The 14,907-nt window shown below is 41.9% G+C and overlaps 1 protein-coding gene across 1 annotated transcript in view; it reads right to left on the bottom strand.

Annotated features, from left to right (window-relative positions):
• Positions 1-13,862, bottom strand: part of RRM2B (ribonucleotide reductase regulatory TP53 inducible subunit M2B) — a 45,468-nt gene extending 31,606 nt beyond the window's left edge. Inside the window, exons 1-2 of the mRNA XM_045805840.2 lie at positions 13,626-13,862; positions 3,163-3,318 (exon numbers count right to left, since the gene is read on the bottom strand). Of these exons, the coding sequence (XP_045661796.1) occupies positions 3,163-3,318; positions 13,626-13,673 (204 nt within the window). The 5' untranslated portion in view covers positions 13,674-13,862. The remainder of the gene's footprint in view (positions 1-3,162; positions 3,319-13,625) is intronic.
• Between the last annotated feature and the right edge of the window lie 1,045 nt (positions 13,863-14,907).

The raw sequence follows: 14,907 nt of genomic DNA, 5'->3' as shown, positions 1-14,907 counted from the left end.
ATACTTACTGTAGTGTTAGATTAGCTACCTGTTAAGCAATAGTAGCTGCTACTTTACCACCAGCCAATCTACTTTTATAACCAAAAATAATATCAGGCATGTAACAACCTCGGTTTTAAAGCAATTTAAAGGTATGGCTTCTTCTGGGAATAGAGACATTTTTTAAAATGGGGGGCCTCTAGGTGACTCAGTCAGTTGGGCATCTGACTTTTGCTCAGGTCATGATCTCAGGGTCCTGGGATGGCACCCCGCATGGGCTCCATGCTCAGTGGGGAGCCTATTCTCCCCCTTCCTTTGCCCCTCCCCCTGCTTGTGCTCTCTCTCTCTTATATAAATAAAACCTTAAAAAAAAAAAAAAAAAGAGGGGCACCTGGGTGGCTCAGTCCATTAAGCGTCTGCCTTTGGCCCAGGTCATGGTCTCAGAGTTCTGGGATCGAGCCCCACGTCAGGCTCTCTGCTCAGTGGGGAGCCTGCTTCTCCCTCTCCCTCTGCCCCTCCCCAATTGTGCTCTCTCTCTCTCAAATAAATAAATAAAATCTTTAAAATATATATTTTTTTAAATATGTTTATTAGAACTAGTCCTTGGAATTAATAGAGTAAGGCACTCTAGAGTTTGATGGAATCTACAATTTAAACTAGTATTTAAATACACCTTATAGATATTATTTTGTCTTAGGAAGATCTCTAAGTATTTTTCACAAAAACTTCATAAACATTTGAAATATATAGCTGTCCTTTGTCCTTTTATTTAATCTAACAAAGCCCTAATCTCTTTGACCATTCCAAAAAGGATTAACATTTCCTTATTTGTGTTCTTTTTTGAAATTCTTTTTCCTGTTACTTTATTCTTTAAATGTTTACTGAGCACCTACTACATGTCAGACTCTGTAATAAGTGTTGGAGGGGCACCTGGGTAGCTCAACCATTTAAGCATCTGACTCTTGATTTTGGCTCAGGTCATGATCTCAGGGTGGTGAGATTGAGCCCCACATTGGGCTCCACACTCAGCGGGGAGTCTCTTTGAGATTCTCCCTCTCCTCTGTCCCTTCCCCACTCTGCTCTCCCTCTCTCAAATAAATAAATAAATCTTTAAAAAAAAAATAAGTGTTGGAGATACAATGGGGTTGGGGGGTATACCTGTACGTATCTTTTAAAACACAGAAGCTAGATATCAGGTCCTATTCTCTTAAGAGCTCAACTCAGGATTAACTGAAGGACACCTTCCTAATTTTTATGTGTTATACTCCTGATATTAAATTTTATATTATAATATACTCACTCTTAAATATAAAACTCTTCCAACACTCAACTTTAAAAAGTCTTATACATTTCATTTATACTACAATAGTCATCTCCCATTCTTAAAATGTAAACCTTCCTACCCAGCTATATCTTCTTCGAACAAATTCTCAATTTCACTTTCAAATATTGATTCCAAACTGCTGGTTATTAGAATTGCTTGGTAGCTTTAAAAAAAAAATCCAAAACCCTAGACATTTTTCTTCTGAATCAAGGTTTCTGATGATTGCCATATTTAGGAATAAAGTTAAACCACAGATAAAACAATGAAGTCTAAAGCTGTCATAATTTGTTTAAAGGAAAAATATGTGGAACTATATGTTTGACTTCCTTTTAAAATGTGTATTTAAACAAAATACGTACCAACCTGTGTATTTTAATTTTTTAATTAGTGTTTCTTAGTCATAATACAACATGTATTACATTTGCTAAAAGATGCAAGTAATTTTCAAATAAATTTTAAGAAACCCAAGTATCACAGTAGCTTTTTAACATGATGAATGAAAAAGCCACCTGTGTACTCCACTTGTTCTGTTAACCATATCTAAAAAAGACATCCTAGAAAACCACAGTTAGGAACAGTCAGGTGTGCCAAGCAGTATGACCCAATTTGAAAATACTGGGTTTTATTTTGTTTTGGGTTTTTTGCTCTGTATGTTAACTAGAGAGAGTATAACTAAGATTTTTAACAATATAACACAGGTGGATAAATGGGTAAAATTAGTGTCATCGAAGCTCCAACAATTGGTGCCTTCTGATTTCTAATGTAAATCTCCCTCATTCTGTGTAAAATAGCTTACATTTATTTAGTGCTTACTAAGCACCATGTGGCATTCTAAACATCTCACTGATCTCATTCATGAGACTCATCTCATTAATCCTTATAATAACCCAATGAACCGGGTACCGTTAGCTCAGTTTTCCAATGAGGACACACAGAGAGGTTAAGCAATTTTCCCAGTTTCATAGCTAGTACGTGGTAGAGTCAGAATATGTACGTAGGCCATCTGGCTCCAGAGCGTACATTCTTAACAGTGCGTGTTTATGTGTATAGAAACAATCTTCTGAAAAATAGATACATATCTCTATCTATTTATATAGATAAATACACACACACACACACAGCAAGTACGCAATGCAGGTATCATCCATCATATTCAAAGATGAAGACAATGATTATTTGCGTGTTCACTCAAGACTACAGAGCAACCACTTACATGACCAACTGTCCTTGCCAAACCATTCAGTATTTTCTAATTTATTGTGTTCAACTCATTTTCTAGGTGGAAAATCCCACCCTAACATCCAGCATTCTCCTGCTGTCCTGGCTGCTGGGGCAGCAGTGCCAGGTTTCATGTGACTGAGAGCGGGGCTGGACCGGGAGGAGCTCCGGCTGGCCGCTCAGAAGTGAGTGCAGTCAGATTCTCTGCTCTGGCCCTTTCTGCACAATCAGCTAAGTTTCTCAATGGAAAGCAGGGTGCCTAAGGCGTTCACTCTCATTTTTTGGCCATAACGCAATTTTATTGATTCTGCTGCTGGCCATAAATAAAGACTAGTCTTACTTGGGTCACAGCAAATCAAAAGCCTATTTAAAAATAGAAAATGTTCTAAAATATATTGGAAGTAAAAACCTGGCAGACTGAGAGACCATTTTTGCAGCAGGAAGCATGTTTACAGACTGCAATCTAAACATAAAACATTGGAGAACACTGCATTTAGTTTCTGTAATTTCAAGCATTATCTTATACAACTGTCTTACTCAATGTATCTTACAATCTAAGTTAACATTTTTCCATGTCCCATGACAGCAGATGTGACACTGCACTACAGAACGCGCCTGCCGGCAAAGGTAATGACACTTACCTCTTCTGCTGTCCAGAAGGATGCCTGTGCCTGTTTATACATTTTCCAAATGTCAGGGTATTGGATTGGAAAGATGACAAATCGGCGAGAACTCTTTCGTAGGAGTGGCTCTTCATCTGACTTTGCTTCATTTTCATTGGTATCTGAAGATAATCTCTGTGGAAAATAAAGCACAAACACCCATTTTGTGTAGACATTCCCTCTTTATTCATATTTAAACACACACTGGGGGAAGTTAAAGAGAAGCATAGGTTGAGGAGCCCCTCTGCCTGGGTTGAATCCTTTACTGTTATCTGTTCCTGGTTAATAGTGTTTGCTTAGTTGTGTGACCATAGAAAAGTTGCTTAACTTCTCTGAGCCTTGGTTTTTCCTTATCAGTAAAATAACACTTACCTCGTAGGTTAATCTTGATGATTAAAAGTGCTTTAAACAGAGCCTGGTACATAATAAGCATGCAACAAAATTGTCATTATTGCTACTTTAAGGATAAGCACAAAACTAGATCCATAAATGTCATGGTGTGCAAATTTCTAAGTTTGTGCACAGAACGCCCCTTCAATGCCTTTCTCAGAGATAGGATGCTGGCATGAACAGAATACTATTATAAACCACTTTCCTATTTTCTTTTTAAAGATTTTTTAATTTATTCATTTAAGAGAGAGAGCACATGAGAGCACAAGTAGGGGGAAGGTTCAGAGGGAGAGGGAGAAGCAGACTCCCCACTTAGCAGGGTGCTTGACCCCAGGACCCTGGGATTGTGACCTAAACCGAATTTAACTGACTGAACCACCCAGGTGCCCCTACATTATTTTTTTTTCTATTTTCTTATTTTAATGTTTTCTTTACTAATCTGAACTATCATAATACTTACCTGAAAACTCCTTACCAACAAATTACCAACCTTTGTTCATTTGAACCCTCCCTTATACCAATTTGTTATTATTATTTACTTGTTAACATTATTACAGATGGTCTCACCGTGGGCTGGCTCAAAGCTTTGTGGAATCAAGTGAGAAGCACATACACCTGTATACATACGACTTGTAAATGATGGCATTCCAAAGAGGGACAGTGCCAGGTATATACATATTTTAAGTACTTAAAATATATGTGTATATTTTAATAGTCAGCAAGAGTATCAGAAGAGTCGTACTTTACATGTTAATGAATATATGCAAAGTATATACAATTAGGCTTAAAATGTATAAATCAAGATTATTGGGATACATTTAAATTCTGGACTCCTAACTCAAACTGTCTCTCTCTCCCCAGTGCCAGGTCAATCACGTTCTTTTGTCCTTATCATTGCTTCCGCCAATCACACATCTCTGAAGCAAATGTGCTAAGGCAAGGCAAGATGAGAAAAAGACAAAAAATCAAAGCCTGAGGCTATACAAATGCAGGTAAGGCTTGCACACTGCACACATACGGTCGTTAGAGTAGAGACTGTCTTAGTTTGTAACTACTTATTTGAAGGTGTAGGCCTTCCAAGATAAACCACTTGTAGGCCCTGGAGAGTAGAAACCACTTTTTATTTATTATGATGCTCCCAGAGTACTGTGTCAAGCATAACATCAATAAACATTAGCTAAGTAAGGGATGCCGGGGTGGCTCAGTTGTTAAGCGTCTGCCTTCGGCTCAGGGAGTGATCCCGGAGTTCTGGGATCGAGCCCCTTGTCGGGCTCTTCCGCTGGGAGCCTGCTTCTTCCTCTCCCACTCCCCCTGCTTGTGTTCCCTCTCTCGCTGGCTGTCTCTCTCTCTCTCAAATAAAATAAATAAAACCTTAAAAACAAAACAAAACCATTAACTAAGTAAGTGAATGGGCTGCTAATTTCTCTTTATCTTGTGATTGGGTTACTGGATACCTTTTGAATTTAATTTAACATAAGACCACAATACATCACTGAGATAACCTGATAACCACACAAATCAAGCCTTTTCTGAGTGCTCCCACATTTCCCTTTCCCCCATCACCCTAAAGGCCTGGGTTAGGTCCCTAACATAGCATACAGCTCACTGCAATTTAATTCCTAATTATTCGTCTATAGTCTCCTCTAGACTATGCTTCTTGAGAGTAAAAACCAACTTTACTCTTGTGGAATCCCTAGAACCCAGTATGGTACCTGGCATTTAGTTGATATTCATTCCCCCAAATATTTAAGCAAATTTTTTAAATGGAAGCTGTCAAGTTTTTTGTTTGTGTTGCCTTTATATATTTTGTCCCTGGGGTACGGGCATGTATTCAGAGCTGGAATTCCTTACCTTCACTGTATTTGCTATGTGAACCATCATAAGCAGTAACTCTTTGGTACCAAGCACCCTGGCCCTGAGGGAGTTTTTAAATACTGACTGAATAATTGATCAATGTTAGGATCTATGAAAACTGCTGAAGACTAGCACCTTTCAATTAGAATGCAATTCAGGATGCCTGGGTGGCTCAGTTGGTTAAGTGTCTGCCTTCAGCTCAGGTCATGATCCCAGGATCATGCTCCACTGGGAGCCTGCTTCTCCCTCTGCCTCTCTCTCTCCCTGCCTCTCATGAATAAATAAATAAATAAAATATTTAGAAAAAGAATGAAACTCACTTTTGTACCTATATTCTTCCTGTTCCATTCTGATAACGTGTGCATTGTTAAGAGAAGAAGTTGGATTAGGAGAGCATTATGAAAGAGTTTGCAATGGTGAAGAGAGGAGGGCTTAAGTAACATAAACCTCTGGATTGAGCTAAAGATGATATATTGCTTATTTTCATGATGCTTAAAAAATCCACACACATTTTAATACAATGTCAGGAGGACCATACATTCCAAAGCTCTAGGATCTCTGGAATATCCTCTATGGACCTGGACTAAGAACCTATATTTTAGAACAGAAAGCAATGGGGAAAAAGGCATGATGGCATGTGACTTTTTAAAAAAAATTTTATTTATTTATTTGAGAGAGAGAAAGTGAGCACGAGAGCACAAGCAGGGGGAGCTGCAGAGGGAGAGGGAGAAACAGACTCCCCACTGAGCAGGGATCCCAATGTGGGGCTTGATCTCAGGACCTTGAGATCATGACCCCAGCCGAAGGCAGCTGCTTAACGAACGGAGTCACCCAGGCACCCAGGAATGTGACATTTTTAAAGAACTGGAAGTAACTTTCTAAGTCTGGACTTAACCATTTGTAGGGACAATGGAAAGAGAAGAAACCAGAAAGCAAGCAGAGACTTCCCAAATGTGTTCTGAAGAACTCTGCAGCCCCTCTAATGTCACTAAATGCTAGATTAAGATTTCACCATGAAATGTGTTTTTAACCTGTTAAAATAGTAGTAAAAAACAACAGAAATGTTCTAAACTATACAGAAAGCCACCAATGCATAAACTTGTGTTTCCAGATTGTCATTTTTCTTTCCTTTTTTTTTTTTTTTGGATGACCCCAGATGAAAGTTTCTCTAGCCATCTCTGCTTAACTGAAGAATACATGAGATGAAGAGAAAGGCAGTCAAAAACAACAACAAAGCCAACAACAAAACAAAAACAAAACCCCTGTAACCATTTGTATTTGCTTTTCAGAAGTGACCTAAAGGACGCCTGGGTGACTCAGCTGGTTAAGCATCTGACTCTTGGTTTCAGCTTGGGTTGTGATATCAGGGTCATGATCTCAGGGTCATGGGATCAAGCCCCACCTCGGGGCTCTGCGCTCAGCAGGGAGCCTGCTTGAGATTCTCTCCCTCCTCCTCACCCCCTAAAATAAATAAATGAATCTTAAAAAAAAAAAAAAAAGAAGTGAACCAAGATTTTGTTCAAAACCAAACAAAAAGGAGGGGTGCCTGGGTGGCTCAATTGGTTAAGCAGCTGCCTTCAGCTCATGTCATGATCCTGGGGTCCTGGAATTAAGCCCCTCATTGAGCCCCACATCCGGCTCCCTGATCAGTGGGGAGTCTGCTTCTCCCTTTCCCTCTGCCTGCTGCTCCCTCTGCTTGTTCGCTCTCTCTCTCTGTCAAATAAATAAATAAATAACATCTTTAAAAAAACAAAAAGGAAAAAACAATAATACAATAGTAATAATAATACAGTAGAAGCCCTCTTATTTGAAATGATCCAAACTGGTGGTTAGAAATTTTCTAAAGGAATGAATCATAAGAAAATGATATATGGGAGCGCCTGGATGGCTTAGTTGTTAAGCGTCTGCCTTCGGCTCAGGGCGTGATCCTGGCGTTCTGGGATCGAGCCCCACATCAGGCTCCTCCGCTGGGAGCCTGCTTCTTCCTCTCCCACTCCCCCTGCTTGTGTTTCCTCTCTCGCTGGCTGTCTCTATCTCTGTCAAATAAATAAATAAAATCTTTAAAAAAAAATACACATAACATAAAACGTACCATCTTAAAAAAAAAGAAAAGAAAATGATATATGCCTTAAACTATTTAACTTAAACATGTAATTTACATTCATTACTCATTTTCTGCTATAGAGTCAAAGCTTTTTGTTGTTGTTAATTTGGCTCACTGGACTCTCAAGTCTTTCTGATAAACACGACCTAATGCATCACTTACACTTCCTAGTTTTAACATACGTAAGGTAGAATAGTCTGAGTGCAGAGTTCTTATCTCTTGTAGGATTCCCTCCCAATCTTATTATACTTGTCTTGCTTACACCTAATTCTACAGAATTTGTGGGTTGTTTTTTTTTTTTAAGATTTTACTTATTTATTTATTTATGAGAGAGAGAGAGAGAGAGAAAACACAGGCAGGGGGAGGGGCAGAGGGAGAAGCAGGGAGCCTGCTCAGCACGGAGCCTGATGTGGGGCTCCATCCCAGGACCCCAAGATCATGACCTGAGCTGAAGCAGACGCTTAATTGACTGAGCCACCCATGCACCCCAGAATTTGTTTTTAACAAGTCATCTTTACTGAGTTTTCCAAAGCTTTCAATTTAAGTTTTTATAGAAACAACTTTCTTCTCATTCTCATATATTAGTTTACACACTTAATTAAACTACAGTAATTACAATACAAATACAATAGGTATAAATAAGATTGGAAATAAGACAACTGATTTGGTAAGGTATAACTCAATCAGTGGGAACAGAAATATGTGGGCGCATCAGAGAAGAAGCTGCTACTCATGCATTCTAAAGCCAATGGGTATCCACATATTTTACAGGCTTGATAAATCCACAGACCTGGCTAGTAGTAAATTGATTAAGAAAACTTCTGATGAATATGCAAAGAAATTGCTTGCTAAGTTTGATAGAAATCTTCACTAATCATCCATACCCCAGTTCAAAATGATGGTTTCATCAAAATAGCCTCCCTATTCCATTAATTGATTTTATAAGTAATGTTACATATATTAACTTAAGTAAAATAATACTAATAAAATAAAGGTGGGTTTTATCATTAGTGTTACACTTATAAGTTTGTTCGAAAACTAGGCTCATGTGTTAAAGCCATGGGAGGAGGGCCTTCAATGTAAATATATATGAATTTTGCCACAACTATTTTCCTGTACCCGTTCCAATACAACTGTTTTGACACTTTTTTACCTCAATGTCATCATTCTGATGAAATGAAACAAGCAAAGATTTTTAACTTTTAGCTTTTAAAATACATACTCCATTTCTAAGCTTTATCTGAGGTTAAGGTGGGTATGTATTTTGAATAGTAAATAGATATAAAGATGTTGATATTTAAAAATTTTCAGAAATCAAAGTGGTCTGTTTTGATACAGAACACTTTAGCATCTGGCCTCTATCACATAGACTATTGGGAGACTTTGAATTAGGTAAGAAACATAGCCAGATCTGTTTGAAGATCCCTTTTTGAGCCTGGGTGGCTCAGTTGGTTGAGCATCAGACTCTTGGTTTCAGCTCAGGTCAATGATCTCATGTGTCGTGGGATGGAGCCCCACATGGGGCTTCGTGCTGAGCGGGGAGTCTGCTTGAAGATTCTCTCCCTCTGCCTAACCCCCCAATAAATAAATAAATCTTTTTAAAAATCACTTATCCAGAAATATGGTCAGATTAGAAGAGAAATTGCAGGTGGAGAGAACAATTAAAAAATCATTACCCTACCCAAATCTTGCCTGAACTAGGGTACCAGCAGTAGAAACACAAAAGAAGACTGCTATAAGAGATATTCAGAAGTAGAATTAATCATTCTTGTTAAAAATTTGGATTTTGAAGAACAGGATAAGGAACAGTTGAAGAGGCCCTTGAGATGTCCAGCAACTGAATGATCATATCAAGAAATAAGAGACACAGAGAAAGTGCTCAGCATCTGGAGAATAATTGAATAAATGAGCCAAATTTCTTGCTTCTCACATTAGATGTTTTAAAAAAGCTTAATTTGAATGAACTCCCCCACCAACCCAAGCCACAACAACAATAGTTACAAACACAAAAGTTTTTAAAAAGTCAAGTTGGTCAATAAAAAACATAATTTGTTCAGTTTGAAGATATCCAGTAGGTAGCTAAAAATATAATACAATGGCAGAGGAGTGGTGGCTATCCGTCCCATTAGTAGTCACCAAAGGGATTACCCAGGGAGAAAAACATAGAGAAGCAGCACACCTGGGGATGCAGCTGAGAAAATGCTGACATTGGAAGGGCAGATGGAAGAAGAGGAGCCAGTTGGGATTAAAAGTGGCTGAAATAGGGGCGCCTGGGTGGCTCAACTGGATAACCATCTGCCTTTGGCTCAGGTCTTGAGCCCCACGTCCGGCTCCTTGCTCAACGGGGAGCCTGCTTCTCCCTCTCCCCTGCCTGCCACTCCTCCTGCTTGTAATCTCTCTCTCTCCGATAAATAAATAAAATCTTTTTTAAAAAAAGAAAGAAAAAGAGTGGCTGAAATGGATGTAGGACAATCAAAAGCAAAGGCAGAAGTGATCTGATTTGGCTAAAGCCATCTCTGTCAACAGATGGAACAGAGAAGAATTCTGTAAAGGATCCACACTCTGGATATCAATCAGGGTAAGAGGTTAGGAATTAATTCTGTGGACCAAAGATTTTTAAACATCTGGGGGATTGAGAGGATCATACTCCAACACTCACCATTTGACCCCAACCCCCAGGTACTGACATTCACTGTAGGGCAGTTTGAAAATCATTTCTGTGGACAGTCATGGAGAGTTTCTGAATATGAATTAGCAGGAATAGGGGTGGCATCAGGAAGATTCACTGGATATCTATCCAGGATGAACTGGAAAAAGAAAAATCCCTAGATTTTGGTAGCAACCATGGTATTGATCTCAGAGGTACAAATGGCAGCCTGAATTTTTGTTTAGTTTTTTTCAAGCTTTTATTGAAATTCTAGTTAACATACAGTGTAATACTGGTTTCAGAAGTAGAATTTAGTGATTCATCGCTTACATACAGCACCCAGTGCTCATCGCAGCAAGTACCCTCCTTAATACCCATTATCCATTTAGTCCATCCCCTGCCCACCTCCACTCCATCAACCCTCACTTTGTTCTCTATAGTTAAGAGTCTCTTATGGTTTGCCTCCCCCTCGTTTCCCCTTCCCCTATGTTCATCCGTTTTATTTCTTAAATTCCACATGAGTGAAATCATATGGTATTTGTCTTTCTCTGACTGACTTACTTCCCTTAGCATAATACACTCTAGCTCCATCCATGTCATTGCAAATGGCAAAATTTCATTCTTTTGGATGGCTGAATAATATTCCACTGTCTGTGTGTGTGTGTGTGTGTGTGTGTGTGTGTATGCACATCTTCTTTATCCATTCATTAGTTGATGGACCTTTGGGCTCTTTCCATAATTTGGCTATGATTGATATTGCTGCTATAAACATCAGGGTGCATGTGTCTCTTCGAATCAGTATTTTTGTATCTTTTGGGTAAATAACAAGTAGTGCAATTGCTGGGTCATTGGGTAGTTCTATTTTTAACTTTTTGAGGAATCTCCATACTGTTTTCCAGAGTGCCTGCACCAGTTTGCATCTCACCAATAGTGTTAGAGGGTTCCCCTTTCTCTACATCCTCGCCAACATCTGTTGTTTCCTGTGCTGTTAATTTTAGCCATTCTGACAGGTGTGAGGTGATATCTCATTGTAGTTTTGATTTGTATTTCCCTGATGAATGATGTTGAGCATCTTTTCATGTGTCTGTTGGCCATCTGTATGTCTTCTTCGAGAAAATGTCAGGGCAGCCTGAATTAAGATGTGGTGGTCAGCGTGAAAAAGCTGCTTCAACAGCGCTTTGCCAGCCTACAGAATTGGGTGTTTTTGGTGGGAATTGAGACCATCTCAAGAGTTTCTACTTGGGAGGAGTGACATAAAGGCACTGGTTTAGTGAAGGATGAATTTAGGAATGGTAAAAAGGATTAAACAGTGGGTAAGACTGGAGGTAGGCAGACAAGTTGTTGTAGCTGCACCGGTGTAAAGTGATGAAACCCTGAAATAAAGTTCAGAACACACAAGCATTCTTTGGCAACATTCCACTGTGTCTTCCAGACTAGTGCCTCTAGTTTCTGCCTGCCTTAGTTTCTGGTCACCTCATCCCAAGAGGATATGCCCGAGCAGATTCCCCAGCTAGCACTCACCATTTCCTGGTGTAGGCTGTCATGCTACAAGGCCCCTCCCTCTCAATCCAGCCCCAATTCCACCACTTTCATTTGTTTGCCTTGGCCTCTCTTCTCAGGTGAAGAAGACTATTTGGATGCTGCTATAGTCATACACTATTTGTATTTGCCCAGGTGTCACTTTCATTTTCATTTTTCTATTCCTACCAAATCTGATAAAACAGAATACTGGCCCACAAGCAAGAACTTGGTTTTAAGCCCAGCTCTGCTATTGAATGATGTGGTCCTCGGCATGTCATTTTATCTTTTCCGGCCTAAACTTTCTTACCTTGAAAATAGGGACTATCAATTAGATTAATGAAAGTTAACTTCAAGAAACTGATGAAAGCTAAGGACCTCTTTGTCAGGAGATTTCACATGGGCACATACAAAATCTATAAACTTCAGGAGATTCATAAACACCCTTCAAGCCCAAGGCAGTGTTTCTTAAAATATGTGAATCAGAATCACCTGAAGTCCTTGTTAAAAATGCAATCCCAAACCCTCCCAAGAGATTTTGATTTACCATGTCTAGAATCTAGGCCCAGTAATTTACATTTTTTACAACTCCAGGTGATTCTAATGCAGGTGGCCCATGCTGCACCATCATATCTAGAGAAACAACGTGCTTGAAGCATCCTTGCAAATCAAGTTAAAAACTTTTGGACCAGATGCTCACTAGAATTCATTCTACAGCTAATATTCTGCCTCTGTCTTTGTGGGCCTATGTCATTGAGAAAGGGATAATAAAAGTTAACTTCCAGGTCTTAAGTCTGAATGACTGTAGCACAAGAAGAAAAATCCGAATTGTCCTTTTGGAGTGAGGAAATTGGTATTCAATGTATTTTTTAAAAGAGGAAGAAAAAGTTTGAAGGATATTTACAACTTGTTAATTAGTTACTAAATGTTTACAAAATCAAAATCAAATAATATAAAACCCCAAATCTGGACTCCACAAGTTTCTAAAGAAATGTAGGGCTAAGTATGAGTCTCTGTAAGCTGAAACTGCTAAAACAAAGATATTCACACACAGCCAACAGATTCAAAATAAATACAAAAAGTATTTCTCTTGTACACAAATGGTTTAGAAGTATTTGTGAAATAACAGGGTATGAAAATTATAGAGCAACAATTTGAACTACCATACAACAGTCTAATAAACTGATTTACTGTTATTATGTACTTCTATTATAGAAGCGGAAGATAAACATGTTAACTTGGGTTTTAGGAGGCACCCACAACTTCCGTGGCACTTTGCATAAAGCCTTTGACTTAATCTTCTGTGAGGGAAGTATCACGTCCACTGAATAAATGAAGTGACACCCGAGAGAGTCACAGCTAGTTAAGTGGCCCAATGTGAGCAAATGGCCTCCTAACCTGATGTTTTTCATTGCTGTGAGGACTTCCCGTCGCCCTTTTACCTATCGTCACCACCCCATCCACCTGAGTCAATTTCCACACCCGGCCTCCAACTCCTTTTAACCATCTCACAGATTCGGGATGCATTTCTCCAGTAAATCCACCTGTCCTCATTCCTTGCCTGGGTTTCCCCAGCCAGGGCTCCAGAGGATCAAAGATGGGAGGAGAGTACGGGGCAGACTGCGGGGGCGGGGCGCTCCTGGGCCGCCCCGAAACCTCAGAGCTTCGCCCTTGTCTGGCCCCGGAGCAGAGCAACCGAGCAGAAACCCGGCTCCCTCGTCACCCCTCCCCGGGGACGGCCTCCCGAGCACTCACAACCACGAAACCAGGCTGCGGCGAGGGCTCGCGGCTGGGCCTGCACTGGGTTGCCGACCACAACGGGTAAAATTTCCTACAGCAGTCCTGCACCTCGCAGGTCCCGGCTGCAACCTGCAACCTAAAGGCCAGGCGTGACTATGGGGCGGGACAGGGAACGGCAGCAACATTTACCTCATCCAGCTCGGGCCTGGCCGCTTCCGGCCTTTCCGGGTCACCCATCGCGCAGATTCCGCCAGAGCTACAGCAGAAGGAACTGAGAGCCTTGGGCCACCTCCAACTATGGCAGGACCCAGGTGGCCCGCGGGTCCAAGGAGTCCGCCCCGCCTGCGGCTGTACAGACCCCTCCTACTCCCGCCGTACCCACTTTCTGGCCAGCCGATGGAGCAACTCCCCCTGCGCCGGCCTGGCCCCGCCTCCCCCGCCTCAGGGACCCGCCTACTCCGGCCGGCCCCGCCTCCCGCCTGCGGCCTGAGGACATCTCTCGGTGTCGGCCAACCCCGCAGCATCCGTCGTGCGGACCCCGCCTCCCGCCTGCCCAGTGAGGGACGCCCCGCGCCTGCTGGCCCCGCCTCCCCGGTCTCAGGACCCCGCCCACTCCAGGAGGCCCCGCCCCACTCCGCTACCGCTACCCGGACCCCGACCCCGCCTCCCGCCGGCCCGCAGAAGAACTCGCCCGGAACCTGAGGGCCTCGCCTCCTCGCTCGGGGCGTGAGAGATTCGGTCTACGGCTTTTGGCCCCGCCTGCGTGGCGGGCTCCGGGCTCTACTCGCTCGTACGGGAGGTGCCCGGACGCGCCTGGTCGCCCCTCCGAGCCGAGACTCCCCAGCTAGCTCTAGCCGCGCCTCAGGAACACGGTAAGTCGCGCTAACTCGGCGTGTCCTGAGAGACTGCCCCGGGGGAGAGGAGACGCGGGAGGAGACGCGGGAGGAGATGAGGAGAAAGCGCTCTTCGCGTGTGAAGCGGTGGTGGGAAAAGCCACACTATTGGTTAAAAAAGAAAACCGCACTGTTAAAAAAATTAATGAGGAGAAAAGGCTGCCTTGTTTTGTATTTCAGCTGCCGGAAAGAAATGGTTGAGGGAAAAGTGTGTGAATGGGGTAGGTGGGGCTCCCAGAGTGAGGACGAGAGGCAGAAAGGACTCAAATTAGGAAAATGTCGTGGAAACTCTGGCAAATTGTTTCAACAAACTAAGCTTTTGAAGTAGCTACTGAGCGCCTCTGTGAGCTAGGCATTTCGGCTTCGGGACTGCCGTGTGAGGTGGGTGCAGCCGTGCCCCTCCTCACAGGTGAAGACACGCCGCCGGCGGCGGATAAATCACGAAGATTAGTTAACTAAGAAGCGACTGAGAGATTCCCCCCGCCCCCACCCCGTGTCTTGGCAGGAGTCGGTGCCGAGAGTCACAATAAAGGGATTGAATTGACTGCTACCCACCTCGGGGGCGGCGGGGGGGCGGG

The sequence above is a fragment of the Ursus americanus genome, chromosome 9 (genome assembly GCF_024610735.1).
Source record: "Ursus americanus isolate L20-20 chromosome 9, mUrsAme1.1.p, whole genome shotgun sequence".
NCBI classification, from domain to species: Eukaryota; Metazoa; Chordata; class Mammalia; order Carnivora; family Ursidae; genus Ursus; species Ursus americanus.
Note: the sequence above shows the minus strand (reverse complement) of the source record. Positions and strands in the feature narration are given on the sequence as shown.